This window comes from Oncorhynchus clarkii, chromosome 2 (genome assembly GCF_045791955.1).
Source record: "Oncorhynchus clarkii lewisi isolate Uvic-CL-2024 chromosome 2, UVic_Ocla_1.0, whole genome shotgun sequence".
NCBI lineage: Eukaryota > Metazoa > Chordata > Actinopteri > Salmoniformes > Salmonidae > Oncorhynchus > Oncorhynchus clarkii.
The window spans coordinates 41337635-41358369 of NC_092148.1; the positions used below are offsets into that span (position 1 = coordinate 41337635).

The 20735-nt window shown below is 41.2% G+C and overlaps 1 protein-coding gene across 6 annotated transcripts in view; it reads left to right on the forward strand.

Annotated features, from left to right (window-relative positions):
* LOC139367964 (oxysterol binding protein-like 5) overlaps positions 1-20735 on the forward strand; it is a 109056-nt gene that overhangs the window by 67626 nt on the left and 20695 nt on the right. For all 6 annotated transcript variants that reach the window (XM_071106438.1, XM_071106429.1, XM_071106420.1 and 3 more), the window contains 9 exons: positions 4796-4876; positions 5492-5593; positions 5732-5935; positions 7003-7087; positions 7271-7433; positions 16072-16267; positions 16609-16793; positions 17021-17102; positions 20249-20347. In XM_071106438.1, the coding sequence (XP_070962539.1) occupies positions 4796-4876; positions 5492-5593; positions 5732-5935; positions 7003-7087; positions 7271-7433; positions 16072-16267; positions 16609-16793; positions 17021-17102; positions 20249-20347 (1197 nt within the window). The remainder of the gene's footprint in view (positions 1-4795; positions 4877-5491; positions 5594-5731; positions 5936-7002; positions 7088-7270; positions 7434-16071; positions 16268-16608; positions 16794-17020; positions 17103-20248; positions 20348-20735) is intronic.

Sequence of the window (20735 nt, forward strand, 5' to 3'; positions counted from 1 at the left end):
TTTCTGCTGAACTTATTCCAAAAGTAGCTGGCATATACAGTGCCTTCAGAAAGTATTCACACCAGCTTGACTTTTCCCACATTTTGTTGTTACAGACTTTTAAATTAATTAAATTTAGATTTTTTTATGTCACTGGCATACACTACCCCATACTGTCAAGTGGGGTTATGTTTTTTGAAATATTTACAAATTAATAAAAAATGAAAAGTTGAAATGTCTTGAGTCAATAAGTATTCAACACCTTTGTTGTGGCAAGCCTAAATAAGTTCAGGAGCAAACATTTGCTTAACAATTCACATAATAAGTTGCATGGAATCACTGTGTGCAATAATAGTGTTTAACATTTTTGAATTAATACCTCATAACTGTACCTCACACATTTAATTATCTGTAAGGTCCCTCAGTCGAGCAGTGAATTTCAAACACCCATTCAACCACAAAGACCAGGGAGGTTTTCCAATGCCTCACAAATAAGAGCACCTATTGGTAGATGGATAAAAAAAAAATTGAATATCCCTTTGGGCATGGTGAAGTTATTTATTACACATTGATGGTGTATCAGTACACCCAGTCACTACAAACTCAGTTGCCAGAGAGGTAGGAAGCCACTCAGGGATTTCACCATAAGGCCAATGGTGACTTTAAAACCGGTAGAGTTAATGACTGTGATAGGATAAACTGAGGATGGATCAACAACATTGTAGTTACTCCACAATACTAATCAAATTGATAGAGTTAAAAGAAGGAAGCCTGCACAGAATAAAAATATTACAAAACATGCATCCTGTTTGCAACAACTTACTAAAGTAATACTGCAAAAAATGTGGCAAAGCAATTAACTTTGTCCTAAATACAAAGTGTTATGTTTGGGGCAAATCCAATACAATATTACTGAGTACCACTCTCCATATTTTCAAGCATGGTGGTGGCTGCATCATGTTATGGGTATGCTTGTAATTATGAAGGACTGGGAATGGAGCTAATCACAGGCAAAATCCTAAAAGAAAACTTGGTTGTCGGCTTTCCATCAGACACTGCGATACGAATTCACCTTTCAGCAGGACAATAAACAAAAATGCAAGGCCAAATCTGTCGAGTTGCTTACCGTGAATGTTCCTGAATGGCCAAGTTAAAGTTTTGACTTAAAAAATGAAAATGGTTGTTTTAGCAATGATCACCAACAAATTTGACAGCTTGAAGAATTTTAAAAGAATAATGGGAAAATGTTGCTCAATCCAGGTGTGTAAAGCTTTTAGATTTACCCAGAAAGACCCACAGCTGTAATGACAATTAAATCCATTTTAATCCCACGTTGTAACACAACGTAATGTTGATAAACATCAAGGGGCGTTAATACTTTGTAAAGGCACTGTATGACATCCCAAATGGCACCCTATTACCAACATGGTGCTCTGCTTTTGACCAGAGCCCTACGGTTATATTGCTGTGTGGTATAACTCAACGTGCAGGCCAGTACAGTAGAGCATTTCCCTATTGATCCGTGTCAGGAGTGGATGGGTCTGTGTACGGACGCTACACTAAGACTTCACTGTACTCCTGTTTCAGACAGAACCAAAGATCCATTGCCTTTCACCCTTGGTAAATATGAGCAAAACGGGCTATAAAATACATGTATTTGCTGTTTATCCTCTTGGTCTTTCATTCAAAAAATCTCATCTTTAATTTAAGTAAATATGATTGAAAAAAATAAATGTGAAATAAATTCAATACATATTTTTCTCCAAAACATGTGTGCCACAATTATTGGCACCCCTAGAAATTCTTATGAGAAGAATCTAACTGCAGTATATTCCCATTCATATCTTACATTTTTTAAGTTCACCTGAATGTTTAGGAATACTTAAGTGGTAAGCCATGACTTCCTGTTTCACTGGGGTATAAATATGAGATGACAAACAGGCCAAGTTCCCATGGTCAACCATCACTATGGGAAAGACCTGAGAATACAGTAATGATGTGCGACAAAAGGTTGTTGAGCTGCGCAAATCAGGAAATGGCTATGAGAAAATAGCTCAACGGTTGAAAATGCCTATTTTCACTATCAGGACAATAATTAGGAAGTTTAAAGCAACTGGAGATGTTAACAACTGGACTGGAAGAGGACGTGTGTCTATATTGACCCCACACACAGTGAGGAGGATGGTTCGAGTGGTCAAAATATCTTCAAGGATCACAGCTGGAGAATTGCAGACGTTAGTTGGGTCTTGGGGTCAGAAAGTCTCAAACTATGATCAGATGAAAAAGCCTTTGCTGTCATCAAACAACAAACTTTACTGGAACTTTCAATAGGACCGGGTTCTATGGTCAGATGAGACCAAAATTAAGCTTTTTGGAAACAAACACCAGAGGTGGGTTTGGCGTAGACAGACAGATATCCATGCAGAAAGGTACCTCATCCCCACTGTGAATTATGGTGGTGGATTTTTGATGTTGGCCTGTTTTTCTTCCAAAGGCCCTGGACAACTTGTTAGGATACAGTTGAAGTCAGAAGTTTACATACACTTAGATTGGAGTCATTGAAACTCGTTTTTCAACCACTCCACAAATTTCTTGTTAACAAACTATAGTTTTGGCAAGTCGGCTACTTTGTGCATGACACAAGTAATTTTTCCAACAATTGTTTACAGATTATTTCACTTATAATTCACTGTATCACAATTCCAGTGTGTCAGAAGTTTACATACAATAAGTTGACTGTGCCTTTAAACAGCTTGGAAAATTCCAGAAAATGTCATGGCTTTAGAAGCTTCTGATGGGTTAATTGACATAATTTGAGTCAATTGGAGGTGTACCTGTGGATGTATTTCAAGGCCTATTTTCAAACTCGGTGCCTCTTTGCTTGAGATCATGGGAAAATCAAAATAAATCAGCCAAGACCTCAGAAAAAGTAATGTAAACCTCCACAAGTCTGGTTCATCATTGGGAGCAATTTCCAAACGCATGAAGGTACCAAGGTCATCTGTACAAACAATAGTACGCAAGTATAAACACTATGGGACCATGCAGCTGTCATACCGCTCAGGAAGGAGATGTGTTCTGTCTCCTAGAGATGAACGTACGTTGGTGAGAAAAGTGAAAATCATTCCCAGAACAACAGCAAAGGACCTTGTGAAGATGCTGGAGGAAACAGGTACAAAAGTATCTGTATCCTCATTAAAATGAGTCCTATATCGACATAACCTGAAAGGTTGCTCAGCCAGGAAGAAGCCAATGCCCCAAAAACGCCATAAACAAGCCAGACTACGGTTTGCAACTGGGGACAAAGAACATAACTTTTTGGTGAAATGTCCTCTGGTCTGATGAAACAAAAATAGAACTGTCATAATGACCATCGTTATTTTTGGAGGAAAAAGGGGGAGGCTTGCAAGCTGAAGAATACCATCCCAAATGTGAAGCACAGGGGTGGCAGCATCATGTTGTGGGGGTGCTTTGCTACAGGAGGGACTGGTACACTTCACAAAATTGATGGTATCATCAGGAAAGATAATTATGTGGATATATTGAAGCAACATCTCAAGACGTCAGTCAGTGAGTTAAAGCTTGGTCGCAAATGGGTCTTCCAAATGGACAGTGACCCCAAGCATATTTTCAAAGTTGTGGCGAAATGGCCTAAGGACAACAAAGTCAAGGTATTGGAGTGGCCATCACAAAGCCCTGACCTCAATCCTATAGAAGATTTGTGGGCAGAACTGAAAAAGCGTCTGCGAGCAAGGAGGCCTACAAACCTGACTCAGTTACACCAGCTCTGTCAGGAGGAATGGGCCTGTGGAAGGCTACCTGAAACTTTTGACCCAAGTTAAACAATTTAAAGGCAAGTGTATGAGTGTATGTAAACTTCTGACCCACTGGAAATGTGATGGAAAGAAATAAAATCTGAAATAAATCATTCTCTCTACTATTATTCTGACATTTCACATTCTTAAAATAAAGTGGTGATCCTAACTGACCTAAAACAGGGAATATTTACTAGGATTAAATGGAAGGAATTGTGAAAAACTGAGTTTAAATGTATTTGACTAAGGTGTATGTAAACTTCCAACTTCAACTGTATATAGTATCATGGACTCCATCAAGTACCAGCAGATATTAAATCAAAACCTGACTGCCTCTGCTAGGAAGCTTAAACTGAGCCGTGGTTGGATCTTCCAGCAGGACAATGATCCAATGCACACCTCAAAATCAACACAAAAATGATTCACTGACCACAGAATCAAGGTTTTGCCATTGACGTCCCATGGCATAAACCCCATAGAAAACCTGTGGCATGAGCTGAAGAGGAGAGTCCACAAGCGTGGACCTTGGAATCTGGAGAGATTCTGTATGGAGGAGTGGTCTCCGATACCTTGCCGTGTGTTCTCCAACCTCATTATGCATTTTAGGAGAAGCTGTTATCTCGGCAAAGGGAGGTTGCACAAGTGTTGAATGAGGGGGTGCTAATAATTGGTGCACACGCATATTTGAGAAATATTTGTTTTATGTTTAATGTATTTTTTCTTTCAATTATTTTACTTGAATTAAAAGTTAGATTTTTGTGAATATTTATAATTTTTTTACAGCTTGTTTTGCTCATTTTCACCAAGGATGCCAATATTAGTGGGCACTGTATCATGGCTGTACTCTGTTCAGGTCAGACACTGAAGAAATGTGTGTGTTATTTAAATGTTATCTATGAATGGGATAGACCAGAGTGTTATGAGGCTGTTTATAGGTGAGGTCACAAGAAGAGGAGTGTGTCTCATTGACTCTCTCATCTGTCCATCTCTCCCTCCTTCAGTCTGAGTCCAGGATGTTCAATAACGGTCTGGAGGACTGCTCCTCCCCCACAGAGAAGCTGGCCCGGAAGGAGTCTCTCAAGGTAACTCATCACTCCCTGGCTGGGAAGGGGTCACATAGAGGGGATGTCTTGCAGGAAAAATATTGATGGGCATTTAACATGGTTGGGGGAAAATATTTAGATTTGCATATATTTAGATCAGCGTCTCCCAATTGGTTCCTCTGGGACCCCTAGGTCAGCACATTTTGGTTTCAGCCAGGCATTAGCGCACCTGATTCAACAAAGGAGAGCGGTGTGGTTAGTTGAATAAGCCTAGTTTGTACAGGGCTGGAATGTGAATGTGCTGTCCTAAGTGTCCACAAGGAATGGATTGGGAGACATGTATCTGCCTAACATACAACTACTAATGAAAAGGAATCGAGGTTGCGTCAAGAAAAGGTTTAGAAGCACGAGCTCTGGTCCTTTGTGTAATTCACAGAATGGGATATCGTCCCCTTTTTCTATTATCATTAGTTAACGTACACTGCTGCCCTAACTTGAGGCACATAATAAATACACGTCTGCCTGTGTGTATGTATGACTTGTGTTTGACTGTACCTCCCCCTAGTGCGTATCTGACTACTTGTTTTGTCTTGTTCATTTGCAAGTCACAAAACAATGACTCATCCTAAAAGATTCCGTCTGTGTGCGCTGCAGGTCCAGAAGAAGAATTACAGACAGGAGAAGAAGCGGGCAGCCAAAGAACTGTCAATCGCTCTGAAGGACCCCAGTGTTGTCATCACGGCTAACTGGCTAAAGGTAATTTGGGAATATCTACTCACCCACTGTTGCTTTCCAGGGATGTTTTTTCCCTATATTACCATGACACATTAAAACGTGTCATACAGACTCATAATGTAATAGTATTGAGGCCTCCTCCACTCTCAATCCTGGTAGATCCGTGGTTCGCTAAAGAGCTGGACCAAGCTGTGGTGTGCCCTGAAGCCGGGGGTCCTGCTGATCTATAAGACCCCTAAATCGGACCACTGGGTGGGCACCCTCCTGCTCAACGCGTGCAAGCTGATTGAGAGGCCCTCCAAGAAGGACGGCTTCTGCTTCAAGCTCTACCACCCGCTGGACAAGTCCATCTGGGCTGTTAAGGTCAGACACGGAGCGCTCATCAATGACAGAGTTCACTGTTGCTCTAGATCTGGATTACTTTGTTATTATTGTCAGCTTCATAATATTCCACATGTTCTTTTGTCTGTTAGTTTCTGTCTCATGACAGGAGTGCATGGAGAGGGCCTGGTTGGATGTACTTGATTTCTGCTTTTGTGTTTTGTGTGCTCTGCTGTACTTTACAGATGGCTTATGTAGCGTTTGTAATGCTGGCTTCAGAACTCTTGGGTTGTGTTGTCTCATCTTGTTACAATTGTTGAATAATTATACTGAACAAAAATATGAAAGGAGCATGCAACAATTTAAAAGGTCCAGTTTGTATAAGGACATTTAAATAAATCAATTAATTAGGCCCTCATCTATGGATTTCACATGACTTAGGGTTTCAGCCATGGGTGGGCCTGGGCCAAGCCAGTCAGAATGAGTTTTTCCCTACAGAAGGGATTTATTGCAGACAGAAATACACCTTGGGCTGGCATGGTTACACCTGGCCTGCGGTTGTGAGGCCGATTGGACGTACTGCCAATTCTTGAAAAATGACGTTGGATGCAACTTATGGTAGAGAAATGTACATCAAATACTCTGGCAACAGCTCTGGTGGACATTCCTGCAGTCAGCAGGCCAATTGCACACTCCCTCAAAACTTGAGACATCTATGGCATTGTGTTGTGTGACAAAACTGCACTGTTTAGAGTGGCCTTTTATTGTCCCCAGCACAAGGTGCACATATGTAATGACCATGCTGTTTAATTAACTTCTTGATATGCCACACCTGTCAGGTGGATGGATGATCTTGGCAAAGGAGAAATGCTCACTAAAAGGGATGTTAACAAATTTGGGCACATCATTTTACTAAGCTTTTTGTGCATATGAAACATTTCTGGGATGTTTTATTTCAGCTCATGAAACATGGTACCAGCACTTTACATATTGCATTCATATTTTTGTTCACTGTACGTTATTCACAGCAGTATAAAGATTGTCAATGTAGTGATACTATTAAGCATGAGGAAGGGTAATGTTAACCCCTCTGTCATTGGTGTCCTAAGGGTCCTAAAGGGGAAAATGTTGGCTCCATCACTCAGCCTCTACCCAGCAACTACCTGATCTTCAGAGCTGCGTCAGAGTCTGACGGTGAGAAGTTTTTTTGCTTGCTTGCGTGTGTGCGTGCTCGCCTTCACGCTATAATGAGACACAACGACCCTAGTGGTATTAGAGCTGTGTGTCTGTCTGAGTGGCTGTACAATCGGTGTATACGTGCAAGCACCTCTTAGTGTCTGACAACCTTTGACCCCTGACCCCCTCTCTCCACCCCAGGTCGGTGTTGGATGGATGCTCTGGAGCTGGCTCTGAGCTGCTCCAGCCTCTACAAGCTGACAGCTAAAACAGGGAGAGACGGAGACCTCAGCACCTCCTCGGAGTCCTCCCATATACTACAGCTACTGCAGTCTACTGCCCTCACTGATGCTGAGCTACTACAGTAAGTAGCACATACTATAGTCAACTGCTCTCAGTAGCTATGTTTCCATTAACTTGTCCAGTGATTTTTTTGGGGTTGTTGTTGTTGACATTTTATGTTTGCATAGAAAATAGATGTGACATTTGCCTGCTAGGGTGCGTATCCATTTATCTATCTTGTGTCTATGAAAATAGCTGGACGTAATGACGTCACATAAACAAAAAACCTAGTGTGGAATAAAAATGTAGTGTTTCCATTACCCATTTAGGCAAATTGCACATGAACACATTGGTGACAGCCTGTATTCCCTCCCTCCTATCTGTTTCATGTGTCAGGTAGCCCGTGAAAGCCAGAATGGACAGAATGCAATAATTGACTAATATTTCCCATATTCGAATAGTTCTCATGTGCCAACGTATCGCCAAGGTCCGTGCCATGTTTTTACATTTTTAAAACATTTTATTTAACCTTTTATTTAACTAGGCAAGTCAGTTAAGAACAAATTCTTATTTACAATGACGGCCTACCGGAAGGCAAAAGGCCTCCTGCGGTGACGGGGATTAAAAATAAAGTAAAAATATAGGACAAAACTCATCACGACAAGAGAGACCCCACAACACTACATAAAGAGAGACCCAAGATGACAACATAGCATGGCAGCAACACATGACAACACAGCATGTTAGCAATACAACATGACAGCAACATGGTAGCAGCACAAAACATGGCACAAGCATTATTGGGCACAGACAACAGCACATGAGGCAAGAAGGTAGAGACAACAATACATCACGCGAAGCAGCCTTAACTGTCACATGGTGAAACTTGCACTCCTGTAGATCTGTAATAATTGGATAGAGAAACTTGCCAGTCAACCAGAATAGCAAGGGGACGCAATACAGGCATTCTTGAAAGTCAGGACAATTCTTCTCCTTGAAAAGTATTATGCAAGCAGTAGGCACTTGGAATTACATAATATCATGCTCCGCCCCGCGTACCTTCAAAAGTATTCGGCGAGCATCATTTATTTGAAGAACACAGTTTACATCATCATTTGTCGCACTAAAGAAAGTTCACCAAAATAAAAATCTACCCCTGTCGAATGGATAACAATGTTGTTGATCTTGAGAAAATGTATCCTATATCTGTCAATGAAAACCTGCATAGTGACATTGGGCTACTACAATGAGTAGCACACACGCATGCACAGACGTAGGCACTGGTGGCTAGTGTTGCACGTTATTCAGACACTTCTGTACTATTTTCGATACTTAAAAACAAATGGTTCGGTACCACAAGTTTTGTTATGTTCCTGTTCTTCTGTCCGATGTGTTTCACGTGATTGAGAGGATCAAGTCTATCAGCACAGCCCCTTTATAGCACGAAGAGCAGTGCCTGCTCCACTTACTCATTCGTTGCTAGTGCTGTCTGGTCTGCATTGTTGGCTCCCTAGTCATGCTGCACAGTAGAGTCAACACACTTGAACACAGCATGTAGAAATGTCAAAACTTTTCATTACTGTTCGCAAAACAATGTCTATACAGGCTAGAACACTTACAATGCAAGACAATACCGGTAGCTTCCAGCTTTAATTGTAGGCTAACGTTCTTTGCGGGCTTACAGCTGAGTTCACTACCGTAGTACTTAGTTTGTCATAAAATGCAAAGCTGCAGTCAGAATGCCATTTGCACACTCCCTCAACTTGAGCCATCTCTGGCATTGTGTTGTGTGACTAAACTTCACAAGTGGCCTTTTATTTTCCCCAGCACAAGGTGCACCTGTGTAATGATCATGCTGTTTGATTAACTTCTTGATATCTTGGCAAAGGATAAATGCTCACTAATAGGGATGTAAACAAATTGATGCACAACATTTGAGAGATAAGCTTTTTGTGTGTATGGAACATTTCTGGGATATTTTATTTCAGCTCATGAAACATGGGACCAACACTTTGCATGTTGCGTTGATATTTTTTTTCAGTGTAATATGTTCTCTGAGCAGTTGCCATTAAAATAAGTCCTCAATGGAAGAGATTGTTTCTCATCTGTATCCCCATGAAATCAGCTAAAACAAACTCAATAACTTAATGCATGCATTCACCTGTATTGTGAATAGACTTAGGCTACATCTTGATTTACAGTTTATCAATAGAGATGTACCATTCAAATAAGTAATTACCATTGTTTTGTAGTTAGATTGGTAAAAACAACTTCAAATTGATTCGTTACTGCGTTATTGCTGTCTCTAAAAAATGTACATACAAGTGTTCAAATCTAATGACATTGAGCTCTGAAGATGCCCAATGATTGAACAGAGCGCTGAGAGCAGTAGCTGAGTTTCTGTCTGGATCAAGTGCCATTCTGTGACTCTGTCTAATATGCTTTTTTTTTGTGGTCTAGTTTTGGTATTGAGTATTGTGATACTAAACCTGGTATCCAAGTCCAAATTCTGGCATCGTGAAAACACAACAGTGGCGCAGTCAACAACGGCTGCTTTATTTATTTCAACACAGGTGTCGTATGGGATTTCGGCACAAACATAATTATATGATATAGGATCCACATAGTGTATCGGCCTATGGAGTTGCTTATAAATTGCTTTTAACATGTTAGCCCCAAGGTTTTACACCGTATTTACTGAAATGTACACTTGACACGCATGCCACAACACTATACTGCATGTCAGTGCCTTTCTGCTTCTTATGCGGGGAATCCTAAGAGAAAGAACTAATTGTGACTGCAGGATCTGGTGCATGGTCCTTGCTCAATGACCAACGTTTCTGGGGTTGTCCTTTCCAGGAGTACCCTCTGATCATTTGGGTGATTATCAGTCTGGTCGTCCCAGGTGTTGAAAGTCGGAATCATAAGGATGTTGAAAAATAACATCTTTGGGTTTCTGATCACCTTTGAGGAAATGACCTGCTGTTGTTGCAATTGCATCGTAAGGATTCTTAGTGCCACCTACTATCTTGGTAATTTATTCAGGATAATCACTATATGTGTAATAAATCACTGCTTATTTATTGAAAACCTATATTTATTTTGGATCATTTATCATTTAATATATTTTGGATCATTTATTTCTATGAGCCTCTGTTTGTCCATTAAAATACTTAGTCTGATTGTGTGGACGTTACGAAACACATTTGAAGATATTTACATACACAGCCCTGATTGGCTGATAGGATGGTCTATAGTCCACCCACTTACTCAGAACAACAGTCATTTGGTCTATTTTAATCAGGTCATGATGTGGGCCAAAGGTCCCATCCCAACTGAACAGGTTGAAAGTCCAGGCATTTTTTTCAAACCGCTCTTACACAAAAATGGCATTATTGTTTTCACAAAGGAGATGACTGTGGACGACAGGAAAAGGAGAATTCATTACCAGAGAATTATCAACAAAAGTGCGAGATTATTTTTCTCAAACAGCAGCCAAGCATCGATCATCATGTCACCAGAATAAGACCCTCAATATTTATTGAAAGGAGCATCAAGCTCGTCACCATGCACATTCACCACCTGGTGAAGTTCATCATTATTTCGTCTGTAGCCTAATAAACTGCATGCTTTCCCATGATGTCATGATATTTTTTATCCAACATGTACTTTACATGCATTAAAAGGTTGGATGGAAATCTGATTGATGTCAAGCCATTTTGAAGATGCTGGAATTATATTTTGGATGACCGTGTACATGCCTACAGGAGACTTTTGAAGTAGCCTAATCAGATTAAAACATTGAGTGGTTGAGTTTATGCCACATAGAAAATGTGATAAATACTTTTTAAAGGTTAGATGACAAATACAGTATTTAAGCTATATTGAAGCATTAGGTTCTAGGTGTGTGAGGAATATCTGGTCGGATTGGAGAAAAGGCAGAGGGCCTGTTAAGTTTTCCTGAATAGCTAGGCCTACCAGAAGCATATGTGGCCACATTATTATATACTGACCAAAAATATAAACGCAACATGTAAAGTGTTGGTCCCATGTTTCATGAGCTGAAATAAAAGATCCCAGAAATGTTTCATACGAACAGAAAGCTTATTTCTCTCAAATGTTGTGCTCAGATTTTTAAAATTTATTTTACCTTTATTTAACTAGGCAAGTCAGTTAAGAACAAATTCTTATTTTCAATGACGGCCTAGGAACAGTGGGTTAACTGCCTGTTGTTGTTTACATCCCTGTTAGTGAGCATTTCTCCTTTGCCAAGATAGACCACATCTGTCAGGTGGATGGATTATCAAGAATCTGATTAAACAGCATGATCATTACACATGTGCACCTTGTGCTGGGGACAATAAAATGCCACTAAAATCTGCAGCTTTGTCACACAGCACAATGCCACAGATGTTGCCAGAGAATTGAATGTTCATTTCTTTACCATAAGCTCCGCCAATGTCGTTTTAGAGAATTTGGCTGTACGTTCAACCAGCCTCGTGACCGCAGACCACGTGTAAACACGCCAGCCCAGGAACTCCACATCCGGCTTCTTTACCTGTGGGATCATCTGAGACCAGCCACCCCGCCAGCTGATGAAACTGAGGAGTATTTCTGTCTGTATTAAAGCCCTTTTGTGGGGAAAAACTAATTCTGATTGGCTAGGCTTGGCTCCCCAGTGGGTGGTCCTGGCTCCCAAGTAGGTGGGCCTATACCCTCCCAGGCTCACCCATGACATGTGCCCATTCACATGAAATCCATAGATTAGGGCCTTCCTCAGTAAAATCGCTGAAATTGTTGCATGTTGAGTTTTATATTTTTGTTACGTACAGGATGACTTGGGAGAATCATGATCCGCAACAGATGGCGTATCTCACTATCAGAAGTACAAATATAGCCAGACTGGCCTGCTACTGTGCCTTTCTAGACCTTATAAACTGTAAAGAGTTGACAGACCCACAACTGATCTAATTGGAATGAAACATTGAAATCACAGGGCTTTTGTGCCATTTATTCATATTACATTTTCACTGCAGCCAGGAGTAGCATTTGAAAACAATAATGCAATTATTCATTGCATGGTGGTGTTGCTCGCACTTACTTACATGATATCTTTGAATTTACTGCAGACAATAGTCTTCATTTATTGCATTTATAAGTTATTAGAATTAGAGGAATTATAAGGATAATTTTTATTTTCCCATCTTTATATTAGAATGTCTAGGTTTTATATGCCTGAACAAAGAAGCATCCTTTTGTTTGTAACTTGCAATCCGAAGTGCCCCTCTCTCGCTAGGGCAGTGGTCCTATTTATTGTATGGAATAGAGACAATATGCCACTACAAGGCTAGTCTAGGAAGGATACTTGTATTGTCCCTAAACAATATCAACAGGGGATCTTTTTGAGCTGCGTGTCTTCACTGTTCCTTCATGTGCAGTGATGCACCTGGCCTCTCTGCTGCATATCAGCTATTTCTATTTGTTTTTGTGGATTCATATAGAAAATGTATGTAGCTTTGAATGCGTTTGTGTGTGGTATGATTAACCAATAAGGCACGGGGGGGTTGTATATGGCCAATATAATATGGCTAAGGGCTGTTCTTAGGCACGACGCAACGCAGAGTTATATTGACCTGAGGTATAGTTGAACAATAAGCCACATCGGGGGTTTGTGGTATATGGCCTATATAACATGGCTAAGGGCTGTTCTTAGGCACGACGCAACGCAGAGTTATATTGACCTGTGGTATGATTAGGCAATAAGGCACGAGGGGTTGTGGTATATGGCCAATATACCACGGCTAAGGGCTGTTCTGAGGCGCAACGCATAGTGCCTTGATACAGCCCTTAGTTGTGGTATATTGACCATACACCACAAACCCCCGATGTGCCTTATTGCCATTATAAACTTGTTATCAATCTAATTATAACAATAAATACCTTGGTATACGGTCTGATATACCATGGCTTTCAGCCAATCAGCATTCAGGGCTCGAACCACCAGGTTAATAATAAAAGATAGTGCATAAAGGAAATACCACCTTGACATAGGGGAGGCGCATGCAAGCAGGGTGGAATAAATGATATAGTAAAAGCTGCAAAAGAATGAATGTAAACCTGAAGGAAAAAAGACTCAACCCTCCCCAAGCAAAATCATTATAATTGGGAGCTAAAAAAAGCTATCTTCCAAAGTCTTAAATTCAAAGTTGAAACAGATCTACTGTGATTTTGTCGCATCATTGTCTAAATTAGATTGAAGTATATAATGACATGTTATAACTCGTCATTTAATAGGATCTCTGTGGATTCAAGTATGTATAGGCTATTTTGGGAAGTTGACAATTGTTTGCTGACCTCAAAGAGTAGTTAAGATTGGGGGAATACTATCCCTTAGTCAGCTCGCAGTAAAATACACAATACCATTTAGCATAAAACTCAGAGTATAAAAAATCTACTTGAGTTTCTTTGTTTTGGGGATTATAACAAAGAGAGGGCACACCTGCTGATTCAAAGATAAAGGTCATTAAATAGGGCACCTGAGCAGTGACATATTCAATAAGGTGTGCCTAAATAGTGGTCACATTTTCATTGGGTTTCAATGGAGTTGTCATGCCAAATAATGTCAGGGCAAAATGTTCATTGATTTCGCTAAGTAATTGAGAGTCATGGTGTATGTTTGTGTGCGTTTTCTAGAATCCTCCATTTAGACTGCACTCACTAGCCCCTCCCTGTTTGTGCCCCTCTCTCCTTTCAGCCAATCACAACAGCCCCCGTGGGTCATGTGACAGGAGGCAGATACTCAGGAATAAATATTTTACCAACCAGTGAAGCAGACCCCCCCCCCCCCCACACACACTGTTACACACCGGAGATCCTGTATATAATGACCAGATACTCATGTTTCCGCCCTAACAATGGGAGTCGTTGTTCCAAAGGGGAAAGGCAGGCAGACGACAAGCTTAGGTCCAAAATAAGCCCATATAAATGCATTGTGCTTAATTTGGACAGATTTTGGTGAGAGTGAATCCTCTTGCTTCGCCTCTTCCTTTCTGTTCACACACACACACACACACACACACACACACATACATTCTCACACATATCCAGGAAGCAGGCGTGGCAGAGAAGACAGGAAAACAAATCCCTACGCTTTAGTCGCTGATTTGTGAAAATAACAGACATGTGCCTTTTTACTTAGAGAGGAGAGGGGAAGGGCTTTTTGTGCCTGTGGATGTATTTTATACAAATCGCTTGTTGTTGTGCTTAAGTGGAATCTGGAGGATAATTGCCGTTTGTTACAAGGTAAGAAAGGCCATGCGTCCCAAGTTTATGGCATACGGTGTAATGTATTTGTGTAATATTTCCAATTGGCTGGTGAGGTAGAACATATGACTTTTGACATGCGTGGCCTTTGTGGCCTTACAGTTTCAGTGTGTACTGTGTGGAAAACCGGCGTGTGCCTGTGAGAAGGAGGCTGTGTGTGTTTCTGTCCATCTGTCCACTGGAGAGCCACACACAAAGGTCTGCTGTTAATGGCTCCAATCTAACAGCCATTAAGGTCCTCTTTAGCCGGCTGCCTTTTTCTCTCTTTTATGGACTGATGCTTTTCTACTCACTGGTTAAGGTTAAGTCTGGTAGTTGTTCACAAAATGTGTTATTTTGAATGGCAGGATGTAAGTGAATATGGTTCTCATTCAGTACCACACATAGCTGGGGCACGCTGTGAATATTGTGGGATATGTATTTCTTATATCCGGGGCTCTATCGTTCTTGGGCTCTGTGTCCTGTGTCTGTGCAACTGTGCATGTGCGTGTCATCCTCTGAGTGACATCATTATTGACAGTGACATTCATGCCACTGAAAGTGAGGGGTGCGGTGAGGGATGTGGTTGCTCAGGCAGCCATGTTGTACAAATGAAATCAAATGTTATTTGTCACATGTGCCGAATACAACAGGAGTAGACCTTACAGTGAAATGCTGACAGATGTTGGACATGTGTCCTGTCCTTTGACATTAGGCCCTACCCCTCTATCTCGTACCCAGGTGAGGAGAGGGTGGCTCATAATGATGACTGGAATGAAGTGACTGGTATCAAACACAAGGTAACCATGTTTGATGTGTCAATGCCATTCCATTCCAGCCATTAGTATGAGCCCGTCCTCCACAGTTAAGGTGGAGGACTGTGATCTAGTCTCTGTCTGCTGGCCTCTGTGTAATCATATCCAGCTCTCTCACAATATGGAGAAGGAAAAACACTTTAGGAGTGAGAATATGTGAATTAGAGTTCAGAGCAGGATGACCTGCTCAATGCCTTTTTATCCAATTCTTCCAGAGAATCATGTCACTTGGCCTGCTTTCAAGCTAAGCTTGCGTGTGCTGCAAGTGACCATTAATTGCACAGGTATTAAAACTGAAGTGTCGGGAGCTGAGGCTGTTGTTTTCAACACCGGTGCAAAATTCAGTTTTATTCATCTTTCTTGACTTTGTTCTGAGGCAGAGGTACGCCACTGGAACTGGTAACTGGAAGTTATTCAGTTTAAATCAAATTCTGCTACAGTTTTATTAATGAAATATGCAAACCCAATAGCTTACCAATGTGCAGATGGACATGAAGTTAATAAATAACAGCGTTGTACCATCACATATCTGTAACAGACACAAACTTTATTAATGTGTGCTCCTGCTAATTAAACCATATCTGCGTGTTTCTCCTCTTTAAGGTTGGCCAACCAACAGATGGAGAATGACGGCTACTCTGAGAAATCAGAGCACGATGCCCAGGAGGATTGGGACAACGGGGCCAATGAGAACGGAGGTAGGCTGACGGAGGAGAGCGACATGGACCAATCGGACGAGCTGTCTCCGGGGCTGCAGGCCACATCCTACGTCGAGCAGAGCCAGGAGGAGATGGCCGAGGTGAAACACGACAGGACATCACTCACAGACGGCTAACATACACTGACAGGTTATTAGGGGTTCAGCATGTTACAAAGCCTGTAGCTAGCCAGTGATGATTTATTCTAAATCTATCAAATTTATTGGTGAACATCAGGGGCCACATGAAATGTGACGTGGGGCCGGCTTTGACCGCCGGGCAGCTACGTGATTCTCAGGACTGTAGGGTAAAGACAAAAAGAGACATGATGACTATTTATCGTAGGAATGGGGAATACGTTTTCCTCTACTAAAAGGAGTCTATTCGAATGAATCAAAACTTACATTTTCCAACCTTGCTTCTGTGTGTCCCTTTCTCCCAGGCTGGTGAGGCGTCCCAGGTGGAGACGGTGTCTGAGGAGAACAAGGGTCTGATCTGGACCCTGCTAAAGCAGCTGCGGCCTGGCATGGACCTGTCTAAAGTGGTCTTGCCCACCTTCATCCTGGAGCCACGCTCTTTCCTGGACAAACTATCGGACTACTACTACCACGCTAATCTGCTGTCGGAGTATGACAATACTAGACTAGTAGTACACTTGTAGCTCAACTATTACCGCCATTACTTTATCTCTACTATGTCACTACCACTATACCAATCTACTGTATGAGATAGTAGATACACTCTAACTGAACAAAGCTCTGTGTCCATCTCTCCCTTTCCCTCCCTCTCTCTCTCGCACTCTCTGTTTTTTTCTTCTATGTCCTCTCTTGCTCTTGCTCTCTCTCTGGTCCCAGGGCTGCGAGGGAGGAGAGTCCATATGGCAGAATAAAGCAGGTTGTGCGCTGGTACCTGTCTGGTTTCTACAAGAAGCCCAAGGTAAACTTGCCTGTTCTTTAAGGGTAATAATACAAAGTGACACTCCCCTATTTCTGGGGTTGGCTGGAGGAGTCATTGTAGTTCTGAGTGACTGGTTTGACTTCCATTCTACGATTGTACCACTGTATGAACATACAACCAATATTCAAGCCAAAATTTGAAAAACAAAAATTCCGTAGTGTTAACTCTGTGGGTTGTGAAATGGGAGATTGCGGAGTTAGGTTAGTTATTTCATTTCTGTAAGGTCTTGGTAAAGAATTTATACCATAGATGGTCAAATAAAAAAAATCTACTTCACTCCCATATAGGCTAGATTTGAGTCATTGTTCTTTCAGGCTGATATACTCTCTTATATACGCTAGCCTGGGGACGAGGTTAGAGTGGCTCTGGTGTAACTGCCACAGGGACTCCCAGAATTACAGGTTCAGCTGGTTTCCAAGCCAGGTATACCTGATACACACAGCGACACAGACACGTGATAGGGTGTGGCAAACAGAGGTAGAGCAACGCTTAATTTTAATGTGTCACTCTTTTATTCTTTCATTTTGTATTTGCCTGTTAATCTATTTTGTAGTGCTGACCCCAATTAGTTGACTGGTCGATTGTTTGGTAGTTGGTCGACCGAGATTTGTTTTAGTTGAGCAGTAACGCATTATATACTGTGAGCGGACCAAGTAATTGGGCGTCACTCTAAAGCGGGAAGGTGGAATAAACGAGTCAGGAGGAAGTTTTCTTGATTGAACACAGTTCTCTATTGAGGGCATTGGGTCAACACAAACACTCCAACATAATCAATGAAAATCTTCCAAGGAAAAACATACATCTTCTTCTCCAGATGAAACAAGAACATAATAGGATTATCTTTAAACTACAACAAAAAGTCACGGGATTGTCACCGTCTTAGTGGTTCTTCCTGGATAGCTCCTCTCTCTCGGTGGCCATCTTCCAGAGATAGTTTCCCCCTCTCTGCTGGTTTCATTCTCTCTCTTATAGGGGAAGGAGAGTATGTCATTAGTACCGTCAGCTGTGCTTAATTGCCTCTGGTTACCTTGTCTCCCATGCCTTGTTGGGCTACTATCCATGAGCCCAGCCTGCCCTCTGGTGGTCCTATCACAATACATACAGACAGACATATATACATACATACACTAACGTTCAAAAGTTTGGGGTCACATAGAAATGTCCTTGTTTTTGAAAGAAAAGCACATTAAATTAATCAGAAATAACATCAAATTAATCAGAAATAGACATTGTTAAGTGTAGACATTGTTAATGTTGTAAATGACTATTGTAGCTGGAAACGGCTGATTAATGGAATATCTACATAGGCGTAAAGAGGCCCATTATCAGCAACCATCACTCCTGTGTTCCAATGGCACGTTGTGTTAGCTAACCAAGTTTATAATTTTAAAGGGCTAATTGATCATTAGAAAACCCTTTTGCAATTATGTTAGAACAGCTGAAAACTGTTGTTTCTGATTAAATAAGCAACAAAACTGGCCTTCTTCAGACTAGTTGAGTATCAGGAGCACCAGCATTTGTGGGTTCGATTACAGGCTCAATGGCCAGAAACAAATAACTTTTTTCAGTCTATTCTTGTTCTGAGAAATGAAGGCTATTCCATGCGAGAAATTGCCAAGAAACTGAAGATCTCGTACAACGCTGTGTACTATTCCCTCCACTGAACAGCACAAACTGTCTCAAACCAGAATAGAAAGATGAGTGGGACGCCCCGGTGCACAACTTACCAAGAGGACAATACATTAGAGAGTCTAGTTTGAGAAACAGACGCCTCACAAGTCCTCAACTGGCAGCTTCATTAAATTGTACCTGCAAAACACCAATGTCAACAGTGAAGAGGTGACTCCAGGATGCTGGCCTTCTACACACGCAAAAATATATACACACACACACATAGTAAATGTGCCCATTTGGGGGATCTGATATTATTTTTGATTGGCTGAACGCACCACCACTAATAACCTGTGGAGCTTTTCAAGGTAATGTTTTCTTCACCTCAAACAGTAAGCAAACAAAGTATGTTTTTATATCCATTGAGAATTACAATAGTTCCTCAATGTATTTAAAAAATATATTTTCAGGTCTCTCCCTTTCAACAACCACACAGCATGAAAGGGAAAAATGTCATGCTCTGATCCAGTTGAAACGTCATAAAATAGGCCTACCTGATTACTTCTTATCAGTGCTGGACTTGGACTGAAATAGGTTCTGGTACTCATTTTGGGTGCTGGTAGTGTTTATATTTAGGTGCAGGAGCGCCACAATAATAGATAAGCGATAATATTCTATAGGGGGATCAGTAAGTTCGCTAGCTTTGGGCCAGACCCAAGTTAATAGTTGATACAATGTTTCAAGTTCGTTGCAAACAGGCCAATGTGATTTATAGAATATTTATTTTTATCAGGATATTTTATACCTGCAGGTAGTTCATTTGTTGGCTATTTTTACATAGTTGGCAATAGAAGTAACTTTTTAGGTTCGTATTGTTTTCATTTAGATTTGGATAGAATTTTGATTAAATGAAAATGTGCATATGAAAACCATAACTGGCACGCAGATCAGGAGAAATGGTAGGATAAATTGGTATTCAACATGAGACTCCTCGTGTAATCGATTACCGGCAACTTCAGGAGAGTAATGGCAGAATCTGCTAAAGCCAACAGGAGCGGGAGGAGAATAGTTGGGTCAGCTTAATTTTTTCTTCTTCTTCTGGAGCCCTCTTGAGGCATTTGTCATAAGCTTAAAGCATCAGACAAGCTCAGTGCATGTAGTTGATTTTATTTAAACACAGTATGTCTATATATGGAAAAATACACCTTTAAAAAAAATGTACCAATCGATTGGTCGAAAGAACAGGCAACTTTCTGTCGTTGAATATTTTTTGTTTAGTCGGGGACAGTCCTACTATTTTGTATGATATACAGTTTGGAATGAGTGCATTCATGTGATAGATATTAACAGCATGTATGTGTGTCTGTGCTTGGGTGTGTCTGTATTCATCATTGTGTCCATGCAGCTATGATTATTTGTGTTTGAATCCTTTGATTTGATGATTTAAACGAAGTATGGCTGTGTGCATGTATGTGATAGATTTTAACAGTAGTGGATGGGTGTGCGTGTTACAGGGACTGAAGAAGCCCTATAACCCTATCCTAGGAGAGACGTTTCGCTGTTGCTGGCTCCACCCTCAGACAGACAGCTGCACCTTTTACATCGCAGAGCAGGTGAGACGACCCATATACTTCTTACACACACACAGCAAGTGTGTACCGCTGTCTCTGTCATACCTCTGCAGGTCTTTGGGTCTAGAAGCTAGCTAAACCCTAGCTATTGTGCAAATGGCTGCCTCAGACCTGAGGCCATGTTAGTGGCAGATCTACATGCTTCGTCCCCAGACTTCAGCTGCCTCTTAACCAAACTCATTGACAGCCCTACTGCTTAATATTACTGTTGTGTATCGGAAATACCAGTATTGGACAAGTCCAAGTAGTAGTCCTACGTCCCCGTGTCACACTGTTTTCTTCTGGTTCTCAACTGGTTTTGCCTGGGGACCCAAATTTGACAATGACAATTGATGATTACATTTTGTAATGTCGTATTGCAGCTGCCTTG